The 26,326-nt window shown below is 40.1% G+C and overlaps 1 protein-coding gene across 10 annotated transcripts in view; it reads left to right on the top strand.

Moving 5' to 3' along the window:
- LOC144605008 (triple functional domain protein) overlaps nt 1–26,326 on the top strand; it is a 329,272-nt gene that overhangs the window by 157,535 nt on the left and 145,411 nt on the right. For all 10 annotated transcript variants that reach the window (XR_013548803.1, XR_013548805.1, XM_078420037.1 and 7 more), the window contains 6 exons: nt 1,815–1,946; nt 4,867–5,097; nt 7,089–7,211; nt 16,340–16,531; nt 17,817–17,986; nt 21,944–22,118. Coding sequence is in view for 8 of the 10 variants with exons in the window: in XM_078420037.1 (XP_078276163.1) it covers nt 1,815–1,946; nt 4,867–5,097; nt 7,089–7,211; nt 16,340–16,531; nt 17,817–17,986; nt 21,944–22,118 (1,023 nt within the window). In the remaining 2 variants the exon portion in view is untranslated. The remainder of the gene's footprint in view (nt 1–1,814; nt 1,947–4,866; nt 5,098–7,088; nt 7,212–16,339; nt 16,532–17,816; nt 17,987–21,943; nt 22,119–26,326) is intronic.

Genomic DNA, 26,326 nt, shown 5'->3' with positions numbered 1-26,326 from the left:
AGTGACCCTTGACAATGGAAGGAGTTGAGAAGTGATCTTCATTTCCTTGGAGAGCACTGTTGCTTGCAATTATCATTAATATTTTAGACTTGAGAATCAAATGTACAATTTCTAATTTTAGGCGTGATGCCAAATTGGATCATTGGTAGTCAGCATTGGGATAGTCAGTAATAAGAAAGACTGTAGTACCCTGGGAATTGCGGTCAGAACCAAGACCATAGCGCTGTGGATTGCTCCAATTCTACATTGAAAGAGATATGCCAAGAGTGTAATAGTTATTTCGATTCCCTCATTAGGGGAGTAGTAAGTCTTTTTGTGAATGCAAAACTGATTTCAGGATGGAATTTTGCCTAGATTATTAAAGAGTGATAGGGCAAAATTCTGGAGGATGAGGATGATCAGCTGAAGATCCTGGTCCATTCAGTACCAATGATATTGGTAGAAAAATGGTGAGATCCTGTGAGCAGATTGTAAGAAGTTAAGGAGAGACCTCTAAGATGGATATATCCCAATTACTTCCTGTAGCTATGCAAGTGAGTATGGAAATAGCAGAGTAGAACAGATAAATGCATGACGAAAGACATACTGCAGGTAGGTGAAGAGGTACTGCTGTGTTTGGCATTGCACTCGAGGATAGATGAAGGCTTTAGAGAGGCTGCCGAAGAGTTGTACCTAAATGATGTTGAGATGATTGACTGTAGAAGTGGGTAAATTGGAGAAGCTATGGTTGTTTTCCTTGGAACTAAGGAGATTGTGAGGAGACCTGAAAACATGGAGTATTTAAAATCATGAAGTAAATAGACTGGGGTAGATGGAGAGCTACTGTTTCTGTTCAGGGAATTTAAGGAATATAAAATGATCATTAGCCAAAAGTATTGTGAGGAAAACCCATTGTACAAAATGAGTTGTTAGGGTCTGGAATGTATGGCCTTTAGAGGCAATGGAGACAGTGGAGACATTTTCAATTGTGGCATTGAAAAAGAAGCAGATATGGAAGAAAAAGCTTTTAGCGTATGGGAGAAAATGAGTCCTGCTGGAATGATCTTGCAGAGGGGTGGTATAAACTAAACATGCCTAATGGCCTTCTTCCAATTCAGTGATAGAGGTTCTTTGAAGAGAATACCCATATGAGAAGAGCATAACCTGAGGCCATTAGTATAATGTAGAAATTAAATTGAGAATTTGGAAGTGACGTCTTTGCCTGAACAGTGGTGAGGATGCGAAATTGCTACCATAGGAAATGGTTGAAATAAGTTATTTCATGCATTAAAGGAGAATATGGTCAAGCCTATGAGGGGTAGGGGAATAGTGATGAATTCGATGGGGAAGAACAGGATTAGAGCCAATATGAACTAGTTGGGTCAAATGGCCTGTTTATATTCCCTGTCTATCCTGTCATCCTAAAATAGTTATTTTATGAGATTCCTTTTGTTGATCCTAAATTCATGAACTACATCCTACATAGTGGAGTGATGTTCTGAACTTATTCTGGCGTGTGTTCACTATAATTGGTTCATAGCTAGCACAAGATAATTTGATATATTCTGTTGCTCCAATATTTTGTTGGCTGTTTTTTGACCATACACAACACGTTATGTTCTTTACATAAATCAATATAATGCTTAATTACATGCAATTAATGCAATGAGTGATTTACAAATATTATTATAAAAAAGGTTGTTGTGGTGTTTATTTCTGCACTATTGCAATAACGTTTTAATGGCATTTGAATATATATATAAAACACAAGGTTTTCAGATCAAGGTCCTATAAACTGAAGTATCCTATCAGTGACCATGGATTTCTATTCCCAGTACATGAGTAACGTGGATTCTTGGTGTAAGGCCTGTGGAGAAGTGGATCTTCCCTCAGAGCTGCAAGATCTAGAAGATTCTATTCACCATCATCAAGGTTTATATGAACAAATAACATTGGCATACTCTGAGGTAAGTGAACTAATGCAGAACAAATTACATATGGGCATACATTTAGGCCACCTTTAATGCAGGTTCCTTTCACCATCTTGACAAACAAAAGCATAAAATGATCTGCTTAACAATTTATTTGCAAGGGTAGTTTTTATTACTATTAGAATGTGTAAGGAAAATCAGGATAAAGAAATAGGAACAAGGAAAGCCCGATTTTTAAAACATTTAAAATGTAATCTTCCTACATGCAAACCTGAGAGATTAAAGTAGTATCCATTTTGCAAAAGAGGCAAAAATATTTAGGAAAATACATTTGTGGAAGCTTTTTAATTATAAAGTAAATTATTTTGGTACAGTTACAGTTAAAATAAATTGTTTTGATACAGTTACAGTTAAAAATAAATAAAATACAGCAAATCTCCTGTTTACAGTGTTATCATAAAACCAGACATGAATTTGGGCTTAGTTCTATCTGTGTTCACCTGTGTTTTTCCGTGGTTGCCTGGGCTCAAGTAATGAGGGTGCAGCATTTTGAAGGAAGTTTTGCACTATTGACACAAAAGGGATTCCTGGTTAAAACCTGTTGGTTTTCAAAAATTCTTTCTGAAATGCTCAAGTTCGTCCTTGGAGTTCTTTTTTTAAAAAGTTTATGTTAGTCAATTCATACCCTTTATGACTTTTCAATGGGAAAATATAAACATTATTTATCATTTAATGGCTTAATTTTAACCAAACTTTAACATGCTTAATTTGTGAAAAACACACGATTTGTGCATGAATTTATAAGGTTTTTGAATGTGATCAGAATGGCTTGCTTATAACTTTTCTATGAATTGATGACATTCCCATTTCATGGAATTGCTGACACATGTATCTGTTTTTAATAAAATTATTAGCTGATTCATTTGTAAGGGTATTTCAAGCAACCTGGATCCCTGTCCTTGCAAACTGCAAGCATGTGCTGCATTTCTCACAGGTAATTGTAGAAAGCAGTCATAAACAATGTTGGGCTAATATATTTCATTTTCAACTCTTTAATCTGGGAGGCAAAATGATGTGTTTCCAGCTGCTGCTTTCTTTACAAAGCAGAGTTTGAAATATTAGAAAATAATTCACGGAAATACTTAGCAGATCAGACAGTATCTTAAAAGAGAAGATCAGTGTTAAATCATTGACCTTTGGAAGAAACTTTAGATTCTTAGATTTATTCTGGCACTGGAAGTTCGCCTTTTTCAATAGAGGCAAGGCGTTTATTTATATAGCACATTTCATACAGTAATGGCAATTCAAAGTGCTTTACACAGAGCATAAAAGCTACAGAACAAGGAGAAAAGGTAGGAAAATACAAATAATAAGAGTAATAAGATAAATAAATAATAGTTATAAGTAAAATTAATAGAGTAATGGGGGATCATGACAGAAGCCTCATGGCGATCCCCCGGAAAAGACGACACGATGCAATCCCGCCAAACCCAAATTTACTGCTCTTTCCCCATAGCCCTTTACTGCTTTTCCTGTTTCAATTGCAAGGCACTGATTAATTTTGAATGAGTGGTTGGTCAACATCCAACCTTGGTTAATCCAAGATTTCCTTGAAACTGTCAACTTCAGCTTTTTGTTTTGATTTCCTTCAAGATTTCCTTGAAACTATCAACCTCAGCTTTTTGTTTTCAACCTCCTTTTCATTCCCTGCTCAAGTTTACCTGCTAATGAAGCCTTCACGTATGCTTCGAGAAGTGCTCCCCCACTGCTATTTTGGCTAGCTTCCATCTTGCGCAAGCTGCAAATTTTAAAAAGTTTATGTTGGTCAGACAAATTTCTCATTCCCATTTCCTGTCGACTCCTTGGCCACATCCTCACTATCCTTTTTGATTATGAGTTCACGTCCCTCTTGCCTTCTTCTATGATTTGCATTTAAAATCCTATTTCTTGTGATGGTTTCCTTCGGAACATTTCCATAGATTCTTAATTTCTTTCACTGACCAGTTATGCACTACCTTCTATATACCCCACCATGAGTAATCGTACATTAATCAGCCAGTTTGAAATCTGTGAAATTCTCTCCTTCAATGTCTCTGACTCTGCCTCTTCGGCTTTAAGATCCATTTTATGACCCAGCACTGTTGGAAAACATTTTTGCACTCCCAACTAAACTCTTCTTTGGCTTGTTCTTTTTGGGATTGAGTTAGTTGAAAGTATGCTGCTTAGTAGCCATGAATAGTTTAGCTTATAAACTTGTTTTTTAAAAAAAATATGCTAAATCAGGAATGTCAAAACACTTGAAAACCACCTTGATAATTTCACTGATGATCCATTATGCAGTATACCACATGGTGCCCCATTTATAATGGAAGGCAACAAATTAGATTTTGGGTCTGTGGTGCATTTCCCATGCCTTGCTGTGGTACTTTGATAGATGAGCACCTGAACTGTGGGGGGAACAATCAACCTAAAGTCTGAAGAAGGGTCTAGACCCAAAACATCACTCATTCCTTCTTCCCAGAGATGTTGCCTGCCCGCTGAGTTACTCCAGCATTTTGTGTCCATCCGGTGAAAACCAGCATCTGTAGTTCCTTCCTACTGAAACTAATATCTGACTTGCCCGGTGGCTCCTGCTGGAAAGAGTACATTTCTGTGCATTGGTCAAGACAGAATAGATTCTGCTGGATGCCCTCATCGGTCAAAAATGCTATTAGCACTTATTGTTTTGCCTCAGAAATTGGGAAAATTATATCTTTAAGCAAAGTCTTCAGAAAAAGAAGTTGGAAATGCTTCTGTTATTACTTTAAAGCCAAAGCATTAAGGGCAATCAAATAATTGTAAAACTTGAGGCATGATTGAATTTGCGGTGACTTATAATTTAGTTGCTTTTTACTTAAGATGAATTTAGATTTACAGCTTCATTTTACTTATATTCAATTTTTTTTACCTTGTGCAGGTGAGTCAAGATGGAAAAGTTCTGCTGGATAAACTCCAGCGACCCCTGACCCCAGGAAGTGCTGACTCATTAATGGCAACAGCCAATTATTCAAAGGCCGTCCATCATGTCTTGGATATCATTCATGAGGTCCTCCACCATCAGCGACAGTTGGAAAATATCTGGCAGCATCGCAAGGTTCGACTTCACCAGCGACTCCAGCTCTGTGTATTTCAACAAGATGTACATCAGGTGAATGACAACATTTTATTGGTGTCATGATACAATGGAATGGGGTGTTATGTTCTCATTTAGAGAATTTAATGTTATTCCTAGCTCCATTGTATTTTTGTTCATACATTTCTTTTTTTACAAATAAGCCACCAGTACTTTAGGCGGTTAATAGAAAGAATGTGTACATTTTAGACTGGTGAATTACTGATGCGTATTTGAATCTTCTCGAGGATGATTGTTTTTTTACATTTTGTGGAAAACCAGAAACATCATTTCCAAAATCTCTATAATTTAAAGTGGCAGCTCGCATCTATCTTCTTTCACTATCCTTATGAGCATACACCTCATCATAAAGTAAATTAAAAATTGAGGAATAGTTTGAATGTGACTTCTATCAATAATTCACATTAAATACATTGCGCGCAAAGCAAATTAAAATCTAATATTACTGAAGCCGTGTTCTAATCCATGTGTAATTGAGATTAGCTAATTCTATATGTAACTTTAAGATTTAACAGAGCAAAGGCTGACATGATGAAAATTAAACATCAAAATTGTAATATATCCATGAATTAATAACCAGCAACAGTATGATACGATACGATACGAGAAAACTTCATTTATCACAGGAGGGGAATTGATCTGCCAATAGTCATAAAATACAAGACACATGAAACATGAAGTTAAAATGACGAGTGGAAAGGATTGGGGATGTGCAAAGATTTGGGGAGGGTGGAGGGGGGAAAGGGGTATCGGTTTACTCCACGACAGAAGGGGGAGAAGCAGGTGGGTGAAGTGAATGACCCACCTTCCAACACCACAATGCCTTTCCACAGTCAGCAAGGCAGAGGTTAGGAGCGTAACAAAGTACTTTCCCCTTTCCCGTGTAATTGCAGTTCTACAAAGACTTGAGAAGATTGACACCATGCAGGACGGAGCAAAATGCTTAATTAACATTTAGCTTAATAGCACTCGCTATCTTACACATTACTCCCTCTAACACTGGTGCTCTGTGACTGCAATATGTACCATCTACAGAATATACTGTGGTTTCCCACTGTGTAAGCTCTAATGGAACCTCGCAAACTTCCAATCTCACCACCAAAGAGTTGGGATAAAATGCAAGTGAACACCAGCACCTTTGCATTCCCCACCAAGCCTAATATAATGCTGACCTGAAAACAAACTTATTTTCAACATCACAGAGTCTAGATCCCTGAGCTCTGTACTCGACATTGCTGTTGGAGGGCCTTAATCAGACATTCCAGAAGTGATAGACACAAAAAGCTGGAATAACTCAGCAAGACAGGCAGCATCTCTGGAGAGAAGGAATGGGTGACGTTTCGGGTCGAGGCCGTTCTTCAGACTGGTGAATCCAGATACACCATTCCCAGGTGTTCTAATAATTAAAAGCACGAGAATGTTGCTTTGACTTTTTTTTACAGGAAATAAAGAAGTAAAACATCTGATAAAATACAAATTAAAGTCTAAACTAGTTTGGGGCATTTTTCAATGTTAAAGGCACATGAAAACAATGTAAGTTGTCCTTGTCGAGTCATTATTTTTGCCCCTTCACTATGGCAGCTCAAAGCAATGACAAGGGTGGTATAAAAAAAAGATGCAGCTACCTAATCATGATTTTTGTCTTGGTCAAATATTGCATTCTTTTGAAAAATTAGGATTATCTTGATCGTGATGAAATTCATCAATGGCAATTAATGATACTTTAATGTCACACGTACTTTGGGATGGTGACATTTCCTTTTACATACAGTTCAGTAAAAATATTTTTACAGTAGGCACAATTATACTTAAGTACAAGAGTGTAAGAATAGTAATACTGAGGCAGGACACAAGTGTCGCCATGTTCCCGACACCATTTTTTATCCTTCAAGTTCAAAATTTGTAAAAATGTCTTAACTTGGTCATACGAGCTGCTATTGTGATCATTGGTTTGGGCAGAATACCTGAAAGTTCATTCCTTAGAGTGGTTTTGTTAAATATTTCAGGTGTTGGACTGGATTGAAAATCATGGAGAAGCTTTCCTCAGCAAACATACTGGAGTGGGAAAATCACTACACAGAGCCAGGGCTTTACAGAAGCGACATGAGGATTTTGAAGAAGTTGCACAGGTAAGTTCAACATGCATGCTGGGAGATGAAGTTAAATTTGATTTTCTATCAAGAGATGCATGATATTTGTATATTCTTAAGGATCCTGTGTGCAAGGTTGATCCAGAGCTTCTCCATCACCATGTTAATTATCCATTACTTCTCCATATAACATATAACATATAACATATAACAACTACAGCATGGAAACAGGCCTGTCCGGCCCTACCAGTCCACGCCGACCATTCTCCCTGACCTAGTCTCATCTACCTGCACTCAGACCATAACCCTCCAATCCCCTCCTATCCATATACCTATCCAATTTACTCTTAAATAATAAAATCGAGCCAGCCTCCACCACTTCCACCGGAAGCCCATTCCATACAGCCACAACCCTCTGAGTAAAGAAGTTCCCCCTCATGTTACCCCTAAACCTTTGTCCCTCAATTCTGAAGCTATGTCCCCTTGTTGGAATCTTCCCCACTCTCAAAGGGAAAAGCCTACCCACGTCAACTCTGTCCGTCCCTCTCAAAATTTTAAAAACCTCTATCAAGTCCCCCCTCAACCTTCTACGCTCCAAAGAATAAAGACCCAACCTGTTCAACCTCTCTCTGTAGCCTAAGTGCTGAAATCCAGGCAACATTCTAGTAAATCTCCTCTGTACCCTCTCCATTTTGTCGACATCCTTCCTATAATTTGGCGACCAGAACTGCACACCATACTCCAGATTCGGCCTCACCAATGCCCTGTACAATTTCAACATTACATCCCAACTTCTATACTCGATGCTCTGATTTATAAAGGCAAGCATACCAAACGCCTTCTTCACCACCCTATCCACATGAGATTCCACCTTCAGGGAACAATGCACAGTTATTCCCAGATCCCTCTGTTCCACTGCATTCCTCAATTCCCTACCATTTACCCTGTACGTCCTATTTTGATTTGTCCTACCAAAATGCAGCACCTCACACTTATCAGCATTAAACTCCATCTGCCATCTTTCAGCCCACCCTTCCAAAAGGCCCAAGTCTCTCTGTAGACTTTGAAAATCTACCTCACTATCAACTACTCCACCTATCTTAGTATCATCTGCATATTTACTAATCCAATTTGCCACACCATCATCCAGATCATTAATGTAAATGACAAACAACAGTGGACCCAACACAGATCCTTGGGGCACTCCACTAGACACTGGCCTCCAACCTGACATACAATTGTCAACCGTTACCCTCTGGTATCTCCCATTCAGCCATTGTTGAATCCATCTTGCAACCTCACTATTAATACCCAACGATTTAACCTTCTTAATCAACCTTCCATGTGGAACCTTGTCAAATGCCTTACTGAAGTCCATATAGACAACATCCACAGCCTTGCCCTTATCAATTTCCCTGGTAACCTCTTCAAAAAATTCAAGAAGATTAGTCAAACATGACCTTCCAGGCACAAATCCATGTTGACTGTTTCTAATCAGGCCTTGATTATCCAAATAATTATATATATTGTCCCTAAGTATCTTTTCCATTAATTTTCCCACCACAGACGTCAAACTAATAGGTCTATAATTGCTAGGTTTACTTTTAGAACCTTTTTTAAACAAAGGCACAACATGCGCAATGCGCCAATCTTCCGGCACCATCCCTGTTTCTAATGACGTTTGAAATATTTCCGTCATAGCCCCTGCTATTTCTGCACTAACTTCCCTCAATGTCCTAGGGAATATCCTATCAGGACCTGGAGACTTATCCACTTTTATATTCTTCAAAAGTGTCCGTACCTCCTCTTCTTTAATCCTCCTAATTTCCATCACTACTCTACTTGTTTCGCTTACCTCACATAATTCAATATCCTTCTCCTCGGTAAATACCGAAGAAAAGAAATTGTTTAATATCTCCCCCATTTCTTCCGGCTCAGCACATAGCTGTCCACTCTGACTCTCTAATGGACCAATTTTATCCCTCACTATCCTTTTGCTATTGACATATCTGTAGAACCCCTTGGGGTTTACTTTTACATTACTTGCCAAAGCAGCCTCATATCTTTTTTTCGCTTTTCTAATTTCCTTTTTAAGATTCCTTTTACATTCTTTATATTCCTCAAGAACCTCATTTACTCCCTGCCGCTTATATTTATTGTATATCTCCCTCTTTTTCCGAACCAAGTGTCCAATTTCCCTGGAAAACCACGGCTCTTTCAAATTATTATTCTTTCCTTTCCACCGAACAGGGACATAAAGACTCTGTACTCTCAAAATTTCACCTTTAAATATCCTCCATTTCTCTATTATATCCTTTTCATAAAACAACAATTTCCATTTCACTCCTTTTAAATCCTTTCTCATCTCCTCAAAATTAGCCTTTCTCCAATCCAAAATCTCAACCCTTGGTCCAGATTTGACCTTCTCCATAATGATATTGAAACTAATGGCATTATGATCACTAGACCCAAAGTGCTCCTCAACACATACCTCCGTCACCTGACCCATCTCATTTCCTAACAGGAGGTCCAACACTGCCCCTTCTCTGGTAGGCACCTCTACGTATTGCTGCAAAAAACTATGCTGCACACATTTTACAAACTCCAAACCATCCAGCCCTTTAACAGAATGTGATTCCCAGTCTATATACGGAAAATTGAAATCACCCACAATCACCACTCTGTGCTTACTACTAATATCTGCTATCTCCTTACATATTTGCTCTTCCAATTCTCGTTCCCTATTTGGCGGTCTATAATACACCCCTATAAGTGTTGCTAAACCTTTCTCATTTCTGAGTTCCACCCAAACAGCCTCCTTAATCGAGCCTTCTAGTCTGTCCTGCCAAAGCACTGCTGTGATATCCTCCCTGACAAGCAATGCAACACCCCCACCTCTTGCCCCTCCGATTCTATCACATCTGAAACAATGAAATCCTGGAATATTTAATTGTCAATCGCAACCCTCCTGCAACCATGTTTCACTGATCGCCACAACATCATACTTCCAGATGTCAATCCAGGCTCTAAGCTCATCCACCTTTCTTACAATGCTCCTAGCATTAAAATATACACATTTAAGGGACCCATCATTTCTTATTCTCAGTTTATTTCTTTTCCCTTCTTTCTCTCCTACATATTGGGTCTGAGTGTTTCCCTTTTCTGCCTCCTGCCTCACACACTGCCTATTAGCTATCTGTGTTTGAGTCCCTCCCCCCAACCGTACTAGTTTAAAGTCTCCGCAGTTATTTTAGCAAATCTCCCCGCCAGGATATTGGTTCCCCTCGGGTTCAGATGCAACCCGTCCTTTTTGTACAGGTCATACTTCCCCCAGAAGAGGTCCCAATGATCCAGAAACTTGAAACCCTGCTCCCTGCACCAGTTCCTCAGCCACGTATTTATCCTCCACCTCACTCCATTCCTATTCTCACTATCGCGTGGCACAGGCAGTAAGCCTGAGATTATTACTTTGGAAGTCCTTTTTTTTAACTCTCTTCCTAGCCCCCTGAATTCTCCTTTCAGGACCTCTTCCCTTATCCTACCTATATTGTTGGTACCTATATGTACCACGACCTCTGGCTCCTCTCCCTCCCCTTTCAGGATATCCTGGACACGCTCAGACACATCCCGGACACCGGCACCAGGGAGGCAAACCACCATCCGGGTCTCCCGACTGCGTCCACAGAAACGCCTATCTGACCCCCTCACTATAGAGTCCCCTATTACTACTGCTCTCCTCTTCCTTTCCCTACCCTTCTGAGCAACAGGGCCGGACTCCTTGCCAGAGGCCCGGGCACCGTCGTTGCCCCCAGGTAGGCTGACCCCCCCAACAGTACTTAAACAGGAGTACTTATTTCCAAGGGGTACAGCCACCGGGGTACTCCCTAGTCCCTGCCTCTGTTCCTTGCCCCCCCTAACAGTGACCCACTTGTCTACCTCCCGTGGTCTAGGAGTGACCACCTCCCTGTAACTCCTATCTATAACCTCCTCACTCTCCCTGATCAGACGGAGGTCATCAATCTGCCGCTCCAGGTTCCTAATACGGTCCCTTAGGAGCCCCATCTCGTCACACCTGGCGCAGATGTGGATGTCTGGAAGACTATCAGACTCCCAGATTCCCCACATCTGACACCCAGAACAAAAAACTGCCCTGGCAGTCATACTCTCCAAACAAAGCCCCGCGCTCGGTTACTAAACCTACCGCCCGGCCGCTACTCCAACCGCTCCAACCGCCCACCCAAAAGAACTGAGTGATCTCCTGGGAGAGGCGAAAAACCGGATAAACCCAGGCCAATTTGGGAAAAAATCCGGGAAATTCCTCTCCGACCCCAAGCTAGGCGATCGAAACTAGTCCGGGAGATCACACAGGTCTTACTCCTTACTATCCCCACGCAATCCCCACACAATCCCCACACACTACTTCCCAAGCAACACAGCTTGGTGCTGCTTGCTGCTGCTTGCTACTGCTGCTTGCTGCTTGCTGCTGCTGCTACTGCTGATTGCTGCTGCTGCTGCTACTGCTGATTGCTGCTGCAATGTTAATTATCTATTCCATCTCGCTCTGACTCCTTGACTTCTTGGAGTGTTCAAATGAAGTCCAAACCAAGATTGAGAAACAGCATCTCATCCTATGACCAAGCTCATTACAGTCCTCGGCACTCAACCGTGAATTTGGCAATTTCAGATATGTACTCCTGCCAGTTTGTATCAGTCCAATCGGCTGGGTATTCCAGCATTCTTATTTATGATTTACAGTAAATGCTTTGCACCATATCTCACAGTTTCAGAAATGTTAACTTTCCTCAGTCCTTATTTGTCTCCTATTTAAATGTCCTCCCTAGAGTTAACAAGCCTCGACCAGCACTATGATGACTTGCATTACAGTCTAATTTGGTCTCCACTGTATCACAAACTTCCCCTTTGTTCTCCTCACCCCTCCTCCATGGATATTATCTATCTTTTCCTAGATATGATGATAGGTCATTAACTCTGTTTCTCTCTGTACAGATGCTACCTGATCTGCTAAGTATTTCAGGATTTTAGATGTTGCAAACTATTCAAACCTTAAATTTTGCAACTGATTTGTAATCTTTAAGATCTTACTATGGAGCATCTAAAATTTTGATTAGGCATGGTTATTTGAAGTGAGATCGAACGAGTTTGTAGAACCTTAAAAATAAATTGTATAAAGATCCCCTTTTTTCATCGTGTACATACCAGCTAAAGAACTTATTCAGACTAATTTCACTTCTGAACTCTCAGTGTGTAGCTATTTAGGTATGAGCCATCGTGAGTTCTGCCAGGTGCTCTTTAAACGCGAAGACAGTTTGTGGCTGCCACACAATGAGCTTCAGAACATGGTTGGGTGCAAAAATAAATTGCCATCTTCCAATCATCTTGCAATCGGCGAGGGGCGGCGCAGTGGCACAGCGGTAGAGTTGCTGCCTTACGGTGCCAGAGACCTGAGTTTGATCCTGACTGTGGGGACAGGACTATATGGAGTTTGTACGCTCTCCCGATGACCTGCACGGGTTTTCTCTGGGATCTCCGGTTTTCTCCCACACACCAAAGAAGTACAGGTTTGTAGGTTAATTGGCTTGGTATAATTGTAAATTTTCCCTAGTGTGTGTAGGATAGTGTTAGTGTGCGGGGATCACTGGTTGGTGCAAATTTAGTGGGCTGGAGGGCCTGTTTCCATACTGTATTTCTAAATTAAACTAAACTATGTATTATTATGTTGTGTTTGATAAATCACTGGATTCAGATATGATTCACTCAGTAATTTATTACACTATTAAATAAGGCACATACACTCGAATATCCCCGAATGCACTCGCAAACCCCGAGTGCACAGCAAAACACGCCGCAGGTATGTTTCTACATACACTCACGTAAACCCATACGCACTCGCAAACTCATCAGTGCATGCCATAGTGAACCTGGCACCGTTCACGACACGGTCGAAGGCTGAGGCTCTCTCACCGAAAGGGCGCCCAACACCAATCTTTACGGCATTTCTTATCTTACCTGCGTCACTGCCCCCTTCCCGAGCCAATCATAAGCCCTCTTGTCTGCAACGTTTCTGCGCTACTAGCAGCAGGGGGCGCGGGTGGTCTACCCAACTATTGCTGTTGTGTTTGCCAATGTTGCGCTTTCCCATAGAATGGCCTGGGAAAGGCTGCGTTCCCAGGCAATGATCACAAATGCAAGGAGATAACGCGTCTGGAAACCTGTTTTCAAGAGGCTATGGAATGTAGGGCTGCTAATTTAGCTGATAACTCCATTTCACATTTTAGCTGAAATTGTCAGTTTAATCCTTATACTACAATATTGTTTAAATTCCCAAAGGTGTAACATGTATTTGGCATTGACCCCATTTTGATTTCAACTTTGTTTTCAGATTTAGTCCAAGTTTTGGACTGAGTTGAGAACTATTTGATGTTACCCCTGCTAATTCCCAGATCTCCACACATCAATGGTTCACTTCATTCCCCCTGGCATTACATTTCCCCCCCCCCTCTAGTTTTCCAACTCCTGTTGAACCTGCCTACTTGTGGAAGTGTTAATTAATTGTGGGATATTCAACTTCACAAGGTAGCATTTAATGCATGACTAGGTTTCACTGATTGCTAAATATGTTTTTGTACATGATAGACATTGGGAAGCTACATCACTGTCTCCATGTCTATCATGTGCTTAATGATATCAGTCGGCACAGGAATTCCAACTGACGTAGCTTCACTGTTACTGTATTATAGAAAGAGAATGTTCATCGTGAATGAAATGGGTCTCAAACACAGGAATAGACTTTTTCCGGAGCCTGTTCCAATTGAACTAAACTGATTTAAATCTAAAAATGTAAAGGTTATTTTATCTTCTATTGAACAGTGATTTAACAATATTTTTGTTGCAATTAGACTTCGGCTCTAAACTAAATATATCATTAAAGCTAATATGGGTTTTCATAGAATTGTAAACTATGGAAAGAGGCCATTTGGCGCAACGTATCCAAACCTTTTAGTGGGGACCGTTCTGTGATGTCTCCATTCCTCAACAATTGGTCCATAAATCTCTGTCTAAATGACTTCAGTGTTCATCTAAACACTTCTTCAATCTGGTCAGCGATCCACTCCCTTGGGCACTGCATCAGGTCCTTGCTTCTCTCCTGGTGAACAAGTTTCCCATCTTATTCCTCCGAGTCCCTTTCCTCTTAGCCTATACTTCTAAAGCTCCTGAGAAAACAAGTTTCTCCGAACTATCCATTTAGCTAATACGCTCAAGAAGCATCCTGGTAAACCCCTTTTGTACTCTCTTCAAAGTTTCAAATAAAGATAAAGAACATAGTTGGTTCTGTATGGGATTTTGCTAGCTGTAGTAAAGAGATGAACAAATTGTGTGAAAAGACACTGTGATTTTGGTAATGCATTTAAAATTTCATAAAGATTGGGATAAGCCATCAAGTTCTTGTCAAAAAGATGTGCACGCATGCTAGCCTGCTTAGAATTTTCTGCAATAATATGCTCTGCAAAATCCCAGCTGCTCTGAGGGACCTATATATAGCTCCCACCTGTCTTAAACCATTTTATATTTCACTTTTAAAGTCCCCGCAAAAAGGGGGCATTGAATGCAGAAGTAGAGAGGCTATGTTCCAATTTCAGAAAATAATGGTCAGACCTCAGCTGGAGAAATGCGTGGATTTGTGGTCACCAAGGTACAGGAAGGATGTGATAGCGCTGGAAGGGGGTGCAAAGGACATTCCGCAGAATGTTGCAGTTCAGTTGTGACAAGAGATAGGAGAAGTTAGATCTGTTACACCTTTGGGAATTTAAAGCGACATGATGACTGAGCATTGCTTTAAAAGAACATTACGTTAAATTCCTGTGCATGCAGCACCAGTGCAAATGTTACTGCAGCTTCCCACTGTTTGTGAACCTGCAATGACAAATAGTTTCAGTTTCAAACTGAAAAAACTGAAATGAGAAATTGAAGGTGGTCTATTTGGTTATGATAGTGAATGTATTACAACCTGTTTCTGTTTTTTCGTTCTTTCAAAGTGTAAAGAGCATGATGGTGCCTTCTATTGATACGTCTTCAGAATGGATGTGATAGCGCTGGAGGGGGTGCAAAGGACATTCAGCAGAATGTTGCAGTTCAGTTATGACAAGAGATTGGAGAAGTTAGATCTGTTACACCGGAAACAGGAAATTTGAAGAAGCTGTCATATCTCTTTTGTGACTTTATTAATGGAATCAATATTAAAAGTATTTTAGCAGTATCATAAACAAATATTTGTTCTCAGGTATGGGCAATCCCTGCCAGGACTAATTCCAAATATAAATGTGTATATGATCCTTGCATATCCACCATTCAGGTGAAGGAAATTCACCCTAACAGAATTCATAAATTACGACCCAGAAATTTGAGAAACGAAATAAAATTTGCTCCCAGAGAATTTATGTGGAGAAAAAAGTGAATATATCAACACAATTTTATTTTTCAATCGCAATTCCTGGTGCATGCAGGGATGACACAGCTTTGCATTGTAGAAAATTAAGATATGAACTCTCACCCCCCCCCCTCCCCCATTTTACATGGAAGTCGTCTGTAGTTCTTCACAAGATAGACCTCCATGAACTATGCATTGAACAAAGTCTGTTCTCTATTTCATCCAGGATTGTGTTTGGCTTCATTCTCATGCCCATGCTCTTTCATGATCATGCACATTTGAGATCACGGTCACTGCCATGCTCATGTGTGCACTATGCAACACTCGTGCTCTTATGCACTTGCAACTTCATACTTGGTCTGAAACACGCTCTCACTAACATTTCCACAGTTGTGCATTCCAATGAACACTCACCTTATTCATTTGTGCTCAATCACTAAATGAATTATGCCAATTGAATGTGTCATTCTGTAGATTGACAGCACCTTAGGAAATGTTACATTCATCCCATTATTAAAATGAGATGATAAATCTATTGTGTCATGTGAAAATTTGTATATATCTGATATTCCCTGAGTTTCTTAAACAGCCAAATTACATATTCATTGTAATAGGTTAACTTTCTTGAATAAACTTGGCTCCTGTTTGGAAATTGGTAACATTGTGTTCCAGAGTTCAGCGAGAATTGCAGAAAATATAGAAACATTATTTTCTTCTTTAGAACACATACACTAATGCAGATAAACTCCTGGAAGCAGCAGAACAATTGGCTCAGACTGGAGAGTGTGACCCTGAAGAGATTTACCAGGCAGCCCATCAACTGGAAGATCGGATACAGGATTTTGTGAGAAGAGTAGAACAGCGGAAAATTTTATTGGATATGTCGGTCTCTTTTCATACTCATGTCAAAGAGGTGAGACGTTATTTTTTTCCTTTGTTAATGAATGTATATTTTCACATCTTAATGTATTTCTGGCCAATGATTTTTAATGGATATTGCTAACTAGGTATGAATAATATTGCCACATGGCTGGCATTTGCAACAGTTGTGAAAAAGCGGCCAGTCTACTAACTACGATCTTAAACAGCATTTAAAGTTGATTCGTAATATGACTCGCTAAATGAATGATCGAGGGATCACAGGCATTTTTGCAGGCCTAATTACTGCTACTGTGAAAGTTTTTGAGAGAATGCTTATCTTTCCATTATGGAAACATTGCAATCAACTGGGGAACTCTTGCCTTGTTGAATAGACATTTAGGAGAGGAGATTGGAAGTTTTGTTTGGTGCTAAATTTCTGAATACTGAATTAGGATCTCCAGAAACTGTTTCTTCATAGTTGAATTGCAAAAGTGGGAGGATATGCACCAGTCACGTGTTGAAAAAACATCTCAGTTATAATAGTTTGCCTTGTGAATGTGAAGAGTTTACATGTTCTTCGTGGCAATGGGTTGCTTATTTAATTTCTGCTGATAACGGGCATTTTGTCTTCTTCATTGGGCATTGAAAAATCATACCATTAGATAATTTCGCAATAAATTATGACTGAATCTCCCAAAGGTTGTACTTGGCTGCTGGAAATGGAGAAAATATAATAGAAACATAGAAAATAGGTGCAGGAGGAGGCCATTCAGCCCTTCGAGCCAGCACTGCCATTCATTGTGATCATGGCTGATCGTCCCCAATCAATAACCCGTGCCTGCCTTCTCCCCATATCCCTTGATTCCACTAGCCCCTAGAGCTCTATCTAACTCTCTCTTAAATCCATCCAGTGATTTGGCCTCCACTGCCCTCTGAGACAGAGAATTCCACAAATTTACAACTCTCTGGGTGAAAAAGTTTTTTCTCACCTCAGTTTTAAATGGCCTCCCCTTTATTCTAAGACTGTGGCCCCTGGTTCTGGACTCGCCCAACATTGGGAACATTTTTCCTGCATCTAGCTTGTCCAGTCCTTTTATAATTTTATATGTTTCTATAAGATCCCCTCTCATCCTTCTAAACTCCAGTGAATACAAGCCCAGTCTTTTCAATCTTTCCTCATATAATAGATTGATGACCCACACAATAACCCTATTTGTGGGAAAATAACTGTGTACAGAAGAGTAATTTTCCCTTCAAACTTTTTCTCAAACCTTTTCTCAATCACAGGCCTTAATTGTATTCAGTATGTTAATGTTTTTTTACTGGTTTTTTTGCAGCTATGGACGTGGTTGGAGGAGTTACAGAAGGAACTCCTTGATGATGTATATGCGGAATCTGTGGAGGCAGTGCAGGATTTGATAAAGCGATTTGGACAGCAGCAGCAGACCACCCTCCAAGTGACAGTAAATGTCATCAAAGAAGGGGAGGCCCTCATCCAGCAGCTGAGGTTGGTGAATAGGCTGTTAAAGCTTTTAGGCTTTCATCACTGTTCCAATTGGTTTGAATTCTTGGAAATTGGTAGCCATTTGCAGGACTTAAGCCTCTCCTAATTTTGTGTTGGAATTAAGTGAATGCAAAACTATAGCTACTTTATTATCATTTAAATAATTTAGTTGTTATAGTTTAGTTGGTTTGGAAAGAGTGCTCAAAGATAGCAATTTGCCAATATTGTCATTAAATAAAGAACAGTAAAAATGCAGCTTTTTGTGGGAATTGTTATTTCTGTAGCTAAACTCAAAATCTGTTAGAAGAATGGAATATATGTTTTTATTCCTCCAATATGCTTAGAGCCTGTATACAAAATAAATTTATAGTAAAGCCCAAATAACTTTCTGATTAATTGACATAAATTGTAGTATTCGATTTAATATATTCTGATATAAATGTTACCTTCTATCAGTAATGCAACATAGGTAGTATCTTTCAGTATAGTAGAAAAAAAGGGACAAAATCAAATCAACGGCATAAATCTACATATATTTGCATGATATTGGGATATAATTATTTTTAAAAAGCAAATTGTTGAAGTATGATGGAGAAAATATTATGGAAGTCAAACAGTCGCAAGAAGCATGTGATATTTGCAAAAGGTATACCGTGTCAAACTCAGTTGGGTTACTTACAGACTAGGATTCTGTTCCCGATATTCGGGGAGCAATGGAAGAGAATCAATCATTCCAATATACTCTTGCACATAATCCAGCAGAATAACAGACACCTGGGTACTGGACAGCTATGTGCTCCTACTTTCTATGGTGTAATATGCTAGGTTCACCTCTTAAGATTATTCAACAACATGGGACACAAACGATTGATAACTAGTTATGATAAAGAAATAGAGTACAAATATTGGCAATTTCAAATAAAAAGAAAAAATGCTAGACAAATTTTGCAGCTCCCAATACCTCTTTTTAAAAATAATAATGCAGTTGTGTATTTTAATACATTACTGGGTTGGTGGGGCTGCAAAAATGACGAAGAAAAATAAATGAAAGGTAAAGTAAAAATTAAATGAAAAATATGAAGGAAGTTTATGGCTTTCATATTTCAAGAGTTAAGAGTGTTTAATTGTCAATATGCACCGGGAATGGAACAATAAAATTCTTGCTGCAGCATAACAGCCCATTAAAACAACAACACCACAAATAAATATACAATGATCAATAATACAATAAATTATCAATAATATTAGGTAACCAGACCCAAAATACATCATGCATCCTTGTACAAAGTCTAGAGTAAATTGTTGCTGATTAGGGTTGTGCAGTGTAGTTTGAGCCTGATGGTTGGAGGGAAGAACTGTTCTTGAACCTGCAGGTCATGGGTCTCAGTGAGATGAGAGCTTCGCTAAGGTGGTGTAGATTTTTAAAAATATGAGCTGCCGTTTAGAGGCAGCACTTCCTGTAGATTCCTTTGATGGTGAGGTTGATGCCCATAATGGACCAAGCAATGTTCATTAATTTCTGCAGCGTCCTTTGTTCTTGGGTATTTGACTTGCCGACCAGGCCGTGATGCAATCAGTCATGGCTCGTGCATCTGTAGAGGTGGGATAGAATATTGGGTGACATGCCAAATCTCTACAACATTCTCAAGAAGTAGAGGCATTGATGAGGTTTCTTTGTGATTGCATCGTCGGTGTGCTGGTCCCAGGACATATCTTCAGAGATATTTGGGATTTAGGATGCAGAGATATTTAGGATTAGCTACAGTAAAAGGTAGGCCTTAAGTTTCAGATGTGATTCGAATACATTAATTTATTCAGTTTTTAGACACTCTTTTTAGTTATTTGAAAGTCATTCCAACATTAAGCAGATGGTGAAGTAAATTTGTTCATACTAAATAAAAGCTCTATCTTTCATGCTCAGTGTGTTGTACATGATGTCATTTCTGTAAAATATGAAGGTGAAGTATGATGTGTTTAATTTGCACTTTGAATCACAACATTAGTTTTATGTGTATAGGTTTGAGTAATATTTCCCATGAGTAATAATACTATGAAAAACATTTTTGCTTTAATGGTAATAATTGAAAATGGGAATCTTGATGTTTACCTACACCTTTCAGATACAACTATTTCTGCCTCTTCTCTCTATATATTTATAAGCCAGCTTGATCTGCAGGCTTGTCAGGTTTTTAAAACAAAATGCCACAAAAAACACCAGTGTATTTCATGTATTCTGTGTTGGTTGCTCTGGGCTTGCACACCAGCATCCGTGCTGCATTTAACCTCATTTTCTCGGGAAAAACACTGGTTAAAATAAAATTTCAAATCCTGGGCATTTGAATTAAGTCCCTTAAATTAGTGGTCCATGGCTCTGTGAGTATCTCAAGCAGTGATGTATGGAACTCATCCAATTATTTTCAGTTGAGGGCTTAGAGCACAATACTCACACTATTTTGATGACGTTTGATAATGACCTTAGTTAAAAATTACACACAGTCTGCAGTGAGTACATGTCATGGTTTAGAATCTTCGAAGTTAGGCAGGGTTGAAGGGATTTCACTGCATTAACTGGATACATCTGCCACAAAGAAGCTTGTTACATAAGACAGCTCACTTTTCATGACAAACAATATTTCCCCCAAGAAGTTAAATTCTCAGTTGAAACATTATTACATTTAGGTTTTTTTTAAACAGGGAGACAGGACACGAAATGTTGGAAGTGGTGGCGCCTAACGGCTGCGGCTCGCTAGCAGTCTGTTCGTCTTTTTTCCTTTTTTTTTTGTTGTGTGTCGGTGTTGGGATGTTTTTTTTGTTGTTTTGGTTGTGTATGTGTGGGGGTGGGTGGTGTGGGTGGGGGAAACCTTTCTCTTTTGGGTCTCTTCTTCACGGCGCGGGGTGCGGCTCGGCCGCGGGGCCTAACATCGCCCGGTGCGGCTCGGCCGCGGGGCTTAACATCGCCCGGTGCGGCTCAGCCGCGGGACTTTTCATCGCTGGTGCGGCTCGGCCGCGGGACTTAACATCACCCGGTGCGGCTCGGCCGCGGGGCTTAACATCGCCCGGTGCAGCTCAGCCGCGGGACTTTTCATCGCTGGTGCGGCTCGGCCGCGGGACTTAACATCGCCCGGTGCGGCTCGGCCGCGGGGCTTTACATCGCTGGTGCGGCTCGGCCGCGGGACTTTTCATCGCTGGTGCGGCTCAGCCACTGGATTTAACATCGCCCGGTGCGGCTCGGCCGTGGGACTTAGCTGCGCAAGGCTCGGTCGCGGGGCCTTCCATCGCCCGGCTTGGCCGCGAGACGTTTCAGCGCCCGGTGCGACTCGGCCGCGGGGACTTCCACCCCCTTGCGGGGACTGTGCGGGTCGGTCGGGGACGAGCTGTCTGTCCGTGGGCGTAGGGAAGAGAGTGGAAGTTTTGTTGCCTCCATCACAGTGAGGGGGTGTTTGGAGTCACTGTGATGGACGTTTGTGTTGGGGTTATGTGTCTTGTGTTCTTTTTTGTGTGACTGCTATGTAGTTTCGTTCGGTACCTTGGTACCGAATGACAAATAAAGCTCTGTTGAACTGTTGAAACCCACCAAGTTAGTGACTTAGTTTAGTTTGGAGATACAGTATGGATACAGCTCCTTTGGCCCACCAAATGCACACTATCGATCTCCCATTCACACTAGTTCTATGTTATCCGACTTTTCTCATTTACTCCTTCCACATTAGGGAACATTTTACTGGGGTCAATAGACCTAGAAATCTGCACGTTTTGGGGATGTGGAAGGAACCCACACGGTCACAGGGAGAATGTGCAAACTCCACACAGACGGTACCCAAGGTTGTGATTGAACCTGGGTCTGTGCGGAGGCAGCTGCTCTACCGGCTGTGGCACTGTGCCGCCCTAACTTAAAAGTATTTAAAGTTCAGTCATTGTGTAATTATCTGTTGCAGTTAGTTAACTCTCTTTTCTTAATAGGGATTCTGCCATTTCAAGCAACAAGACACCGCACAACAGCTCTATTAATCACATAGAGAGCGTTCTTCAACAGCTGGATGAAGCCCAGGCTCAAATGGAAGATCTTTTTCAGGAACGCAAGATCAAACTGGATCTTTTTCTTCAGCTCAGAGTATTTGAGCGGGATGCAATAGATGTAGGTGTCAACCGCAAAAAGTAGAGGTTTGCCAAAGCAAATGTTTTAATTCGCTGATCTCTGTTATCCTTTGGCAAGTTAATTCCATGCTAGTAGGTTTTTGGTTTAGTTCTTCCTTCAATGAGATAGTAAGTGGCATTTACAGTGATGTGCCTGGCATCTTCCACATGACAATGCAGATAGCCTGTAGCATTTTAGCATTGTACCAGCAGGTTCCACTGTCATCTCTACCTAATCACACCAATCAAATGGAAGCTCAGTTCATCAAAACCGCAGCAACTGTCACCTGAAGGTGCTCAATTTATTTTGAGTTGATTTGATTTCAAAATGGCAATCCTGTATTTGAAGGAAGGGAGGGATCTCTTTGAAAACTACCGGTTAATGAAAGGCCTAGATAGAGTGGACCTGGAAAGGATTTTTCCAGTAATGGGAGAGTCGAGAACCAGAGGGCACAGCCTCAGAATAAAAAGGCATATTTTTAAAATGAAGATGAGGAATGGTGAATCTGTGGAATTCATTGCTGCAGATGGCTGTGGAGGCCAATACATTGGGTGTTTTTAAAGTGGAGATTGATTAGGAAGGGTGTCAAAGGTTATATGGAGAAGGCAGGAGAATGGGCTTGAGAAGGCAGGAGAATGGGCTTGAGAGGGAAGAATAGATCAGCCCTGTTGAATGGCGGAATAGACTTAAAGGGCGGAATGGCCTAATTCTACGCCGATATCTTATGGTGTTATATTTAATTGAATGCCAATTTAGAGATGAAATCCAGTAGATTCTTCACATACTTGGGCATTTGTTGGTGTTAACCAGTTCAGTGTTATAATAATTGGAACTGGTAGATGTTGATCAGAGTCTTGCTGGTGAAAATATTGATTTTTTTCATTATGAAAGAATAACTTTCAATTGTTGCTTCTGTTGAAATATTTCAGATTTCAACTTTCAAATCAATTATCTGCTTTAGAAAAGATAGAGGTTTAGAAATAACTTGTTAATTTCTGATTTATGCCTAGCATTTCTAGTTGTCAGTGTCCAAATTTTAGACTCTGAACAAATTGCACATGAGTATTTGGGGAAACATTTTCTGATTTATTCCTTGGCATATTGTTTTCCTACATCCCTCCCCAAAAAATCCAGTTGAGGGAAAATTCTAGTCTTTCAGATATTAGCTTTTTGGTGAACAAGCTGACTTTTGGTGTGAACAGGGCTGACATGTGACTTGTAGTCTTTGTGTCCCTGCTTATCATCCCCAGCAGTTGTCTCCGCTTTCATTCTCCCCCTCTGCCCCCCCCCCACCCTCCCACACACACACACCCGACCCCCCCCGCTCCATCTGCCTTCAGTTTTCCTTGTCCACTTCCACTGCCTCGGCGTCCCATCTCTAACCACCCCCCCCCCTAAACCTGATTCCATCTACTCATCAACTCTCACCCCTCTTCGTTCCACCTATCAGCTGCTAGCCCATGTCTCTTCTTTATATTGATGAGCATCCATCTCCTCTCTCAGTCCTGATGCAAGATCCCAACCCAGAACATTGACAGCTCATTTCCCCCGTATGGATAATGTTTGATCTGCTGAGTTTCTCCAGCAATTTGTTTCTGGCTTGTGATATGAATAATTTGAGATGCAACACACACCAACAACACTTGGTTTAAAGAAACTGTTGGTAATTTAAAAAAAACACATGTCCTTGTTTACCAGCATGATTATGTATCATGCAGATACGAGCAACTGCAGAAGCTGGTTTACAAAAAAAAACAAGGTGCTGGAGTAACCCTGTGTGTCAGGCAGCATTTGTGGAAGACATGGATAGGTATCGTTTCAGGTCGTAACTCTTCTTCAGACTAAATATGATTAAGTAGTATGCAGTTTTATTAATTAATTGTCATGATAAAAGTAGTGGCAGCCCTGTAATGAAACCAGATAGTGTGATTAATTCTCCTTTTACCCCATAAAATACTCCTGGTCCTGGAGGCTTGGAGCGGCCATGCCTTTATTTCACATGACTGAGGTATTATTTGCAGTCCCTATTTTTAAAAGTTTCTTTGATACCTAGTTCTAATGTTTCTGATGAATCAGTTGCTGAGCAACTGAGCAGTCAAAATTTTCTCTCATTTTCTTCATTCATGAAAGTTGAGTGAAATTTTAACATCTCAAGTTAGTTAATTCCTCTGAATTGTTGTTTGTTATTGTACTTGTAAATGTCATGCATTTCAAGATTGCTCTCCAGACATATTACAATTTTATATCTTGTTTCATACATTTTCAAAAAACGTATTTGGATTTTCACATTTAATTATAGTGCTGCACAAGGTGTAAACTCTAATAAAGTCAATATATGCTGACAAATAGAAATTTGTAAAACTAATCAATCTAGTTCAGTATACGGAGAGATCACACCTGATATGACCCGCAGCCTTATGAGTCAAATAGTTCCACACTATCTTCCTTGCAAACCATCTATTAAAAATGATGATAGGAAGTGATGGTTCAAGAGTTTTTTGAACCGAGCAATATCTTGTTCCTGAAGCACTTATATTGTATATAAGTATATTATATTGTATACCTCCTGATGACATTTGCTAACTTGCTTTAGTTAAAACTTTTTGGAAGTGCATTTAAATATTATTAAAGATATATATTTAACAGTCCGAATGGATGTAAGGGATTAAACTTTAAAAAAATTTTTTTTAATGAATTAAATTGAAAGCAAATAACTTCCCCTGCCCCTTTCGCCTGCCCCTTTCACTTCTCAGCTACTGATGGCAGCCTCGGATCAATCCAGGCTAATGGATCACTGTTGTACATCTAGGTTGTGGACGTTAATGCAGATGCTCAGTTCATTTTGAAGATCATTGTTTGCTTCAATTTATTAGACTTGCTCTTCGCCAGTCACCTCACCTACTCCCCATTGTTGTAACGACACAAATACAAATAATAGCCACAGCTTGGCATTGTACGTTCAAGGGAGAAGAGGATATTATATTTTGAGCAGCAATAATTAGAAAATACAGTGCCTTCCATAATGTTTGGGATAAAGACCCATTAAATGGGGGGGGGACTATGTATAAATACTGCTGTAATTTATACATGGTGAAACCAAAATGTATAAAAAATACCTTTTAATAACATCTGACAATGTGCACTTTAGCCACATGTGATTTTTTCTGTTACAAATCTCAAATTGTGGAGTACAGTGGCAAATAAATAAATGATGGGTTTTTATCCCAAACATTATGGAGGGCATTGTACATTTAGCTATTTTTAATCGTAAGCAAAGTGAAGTGAGGTACAAAATAACTTCCCCAATGTTTTATAAGGTTTTCCAAACTGGAAAATATCCTCTTTTTCATCTCCTTCCTCTCCCCTTCCACTTATATCCCTCCCTCCGGCTCTACTCCCTCACTCCTTTCCTTATCTCACACTTTTGTCTCTTTTTCACCTCTATCCTTTGTCACCACCTCCACCTATATGCTAATCATACTCCCTCTATGACTTGTCAGGCTTTGACCCACTCCCACCTCTCTTTTCCAGCTTTCTCACCGTACTCCATCAGTCTGAAGAAGAGTCCTGATGCAAAACGTTGCCTGTCCATTCCCTCCACAGATGCTGCCTGATCCCCTGAGTCCCTTGAGCACTTTGTTTTTTTTGCTCAAAATCCTAGATTCAATCTTTATTCTGCTAATCTCAGTTGAATCTTACTATTGGCTTCAATGGCTGGAATGAGCCAAACATTGCACACCAAAATCCTGCATCCAGTGGTATTTGCTGGATAGTTAATTTCTTGTGTAAATGTGAGTGTAGCTATGATATACAATGCAGCCAAATATTTAATCAATATCTTCTTTCCGAACATTTGCATAAAAAGTGTTGATTATCAGTGATGTTCAAGAGTTTTTTGAAATGATAACCAAAAGGATTGATGAGGGCAGCGTGGTGGATGCTGTCTATATGGACTTAAGTCAGGCTTTTGACAAGGTCCCGCATGGTAGCATCGTGTGGAAGGTTAAATTGTGTAGGATCCATGGAGAGTTGTCTAATTGGATACATAATTGCTTGATAATAGGAAGCAGAGGGTAATGGTGGAAGGTTGTTTCTTGGATTGGAGGCATGCGAGTCGTGGTATGCTGCAAGGGCTGGTGCTGGGCCCATTGTTTCCTGTGATTGATTTGAAATGATTTGGATGAGAATGTACAAAGCATGATTAGTAA

Source organism: Rhinoraja longicauda, chromosome 2, assembly GCF_053455715.1.
Source record: "Rhinoraja longicauda isolate Sanriku21f chromosome 2, sRhiLon1.1, whole genome shotgun sequence".
NCBI lineage: Eukaryota > Metazoa > Chordata > Chondrichthyes > Rajiformes > Arhynchobatidae > Rhinoraja > Rhinoraja longicauda.
This window is presented reverse-complemented; position numbering and strand designations above follow the sequence as displayed.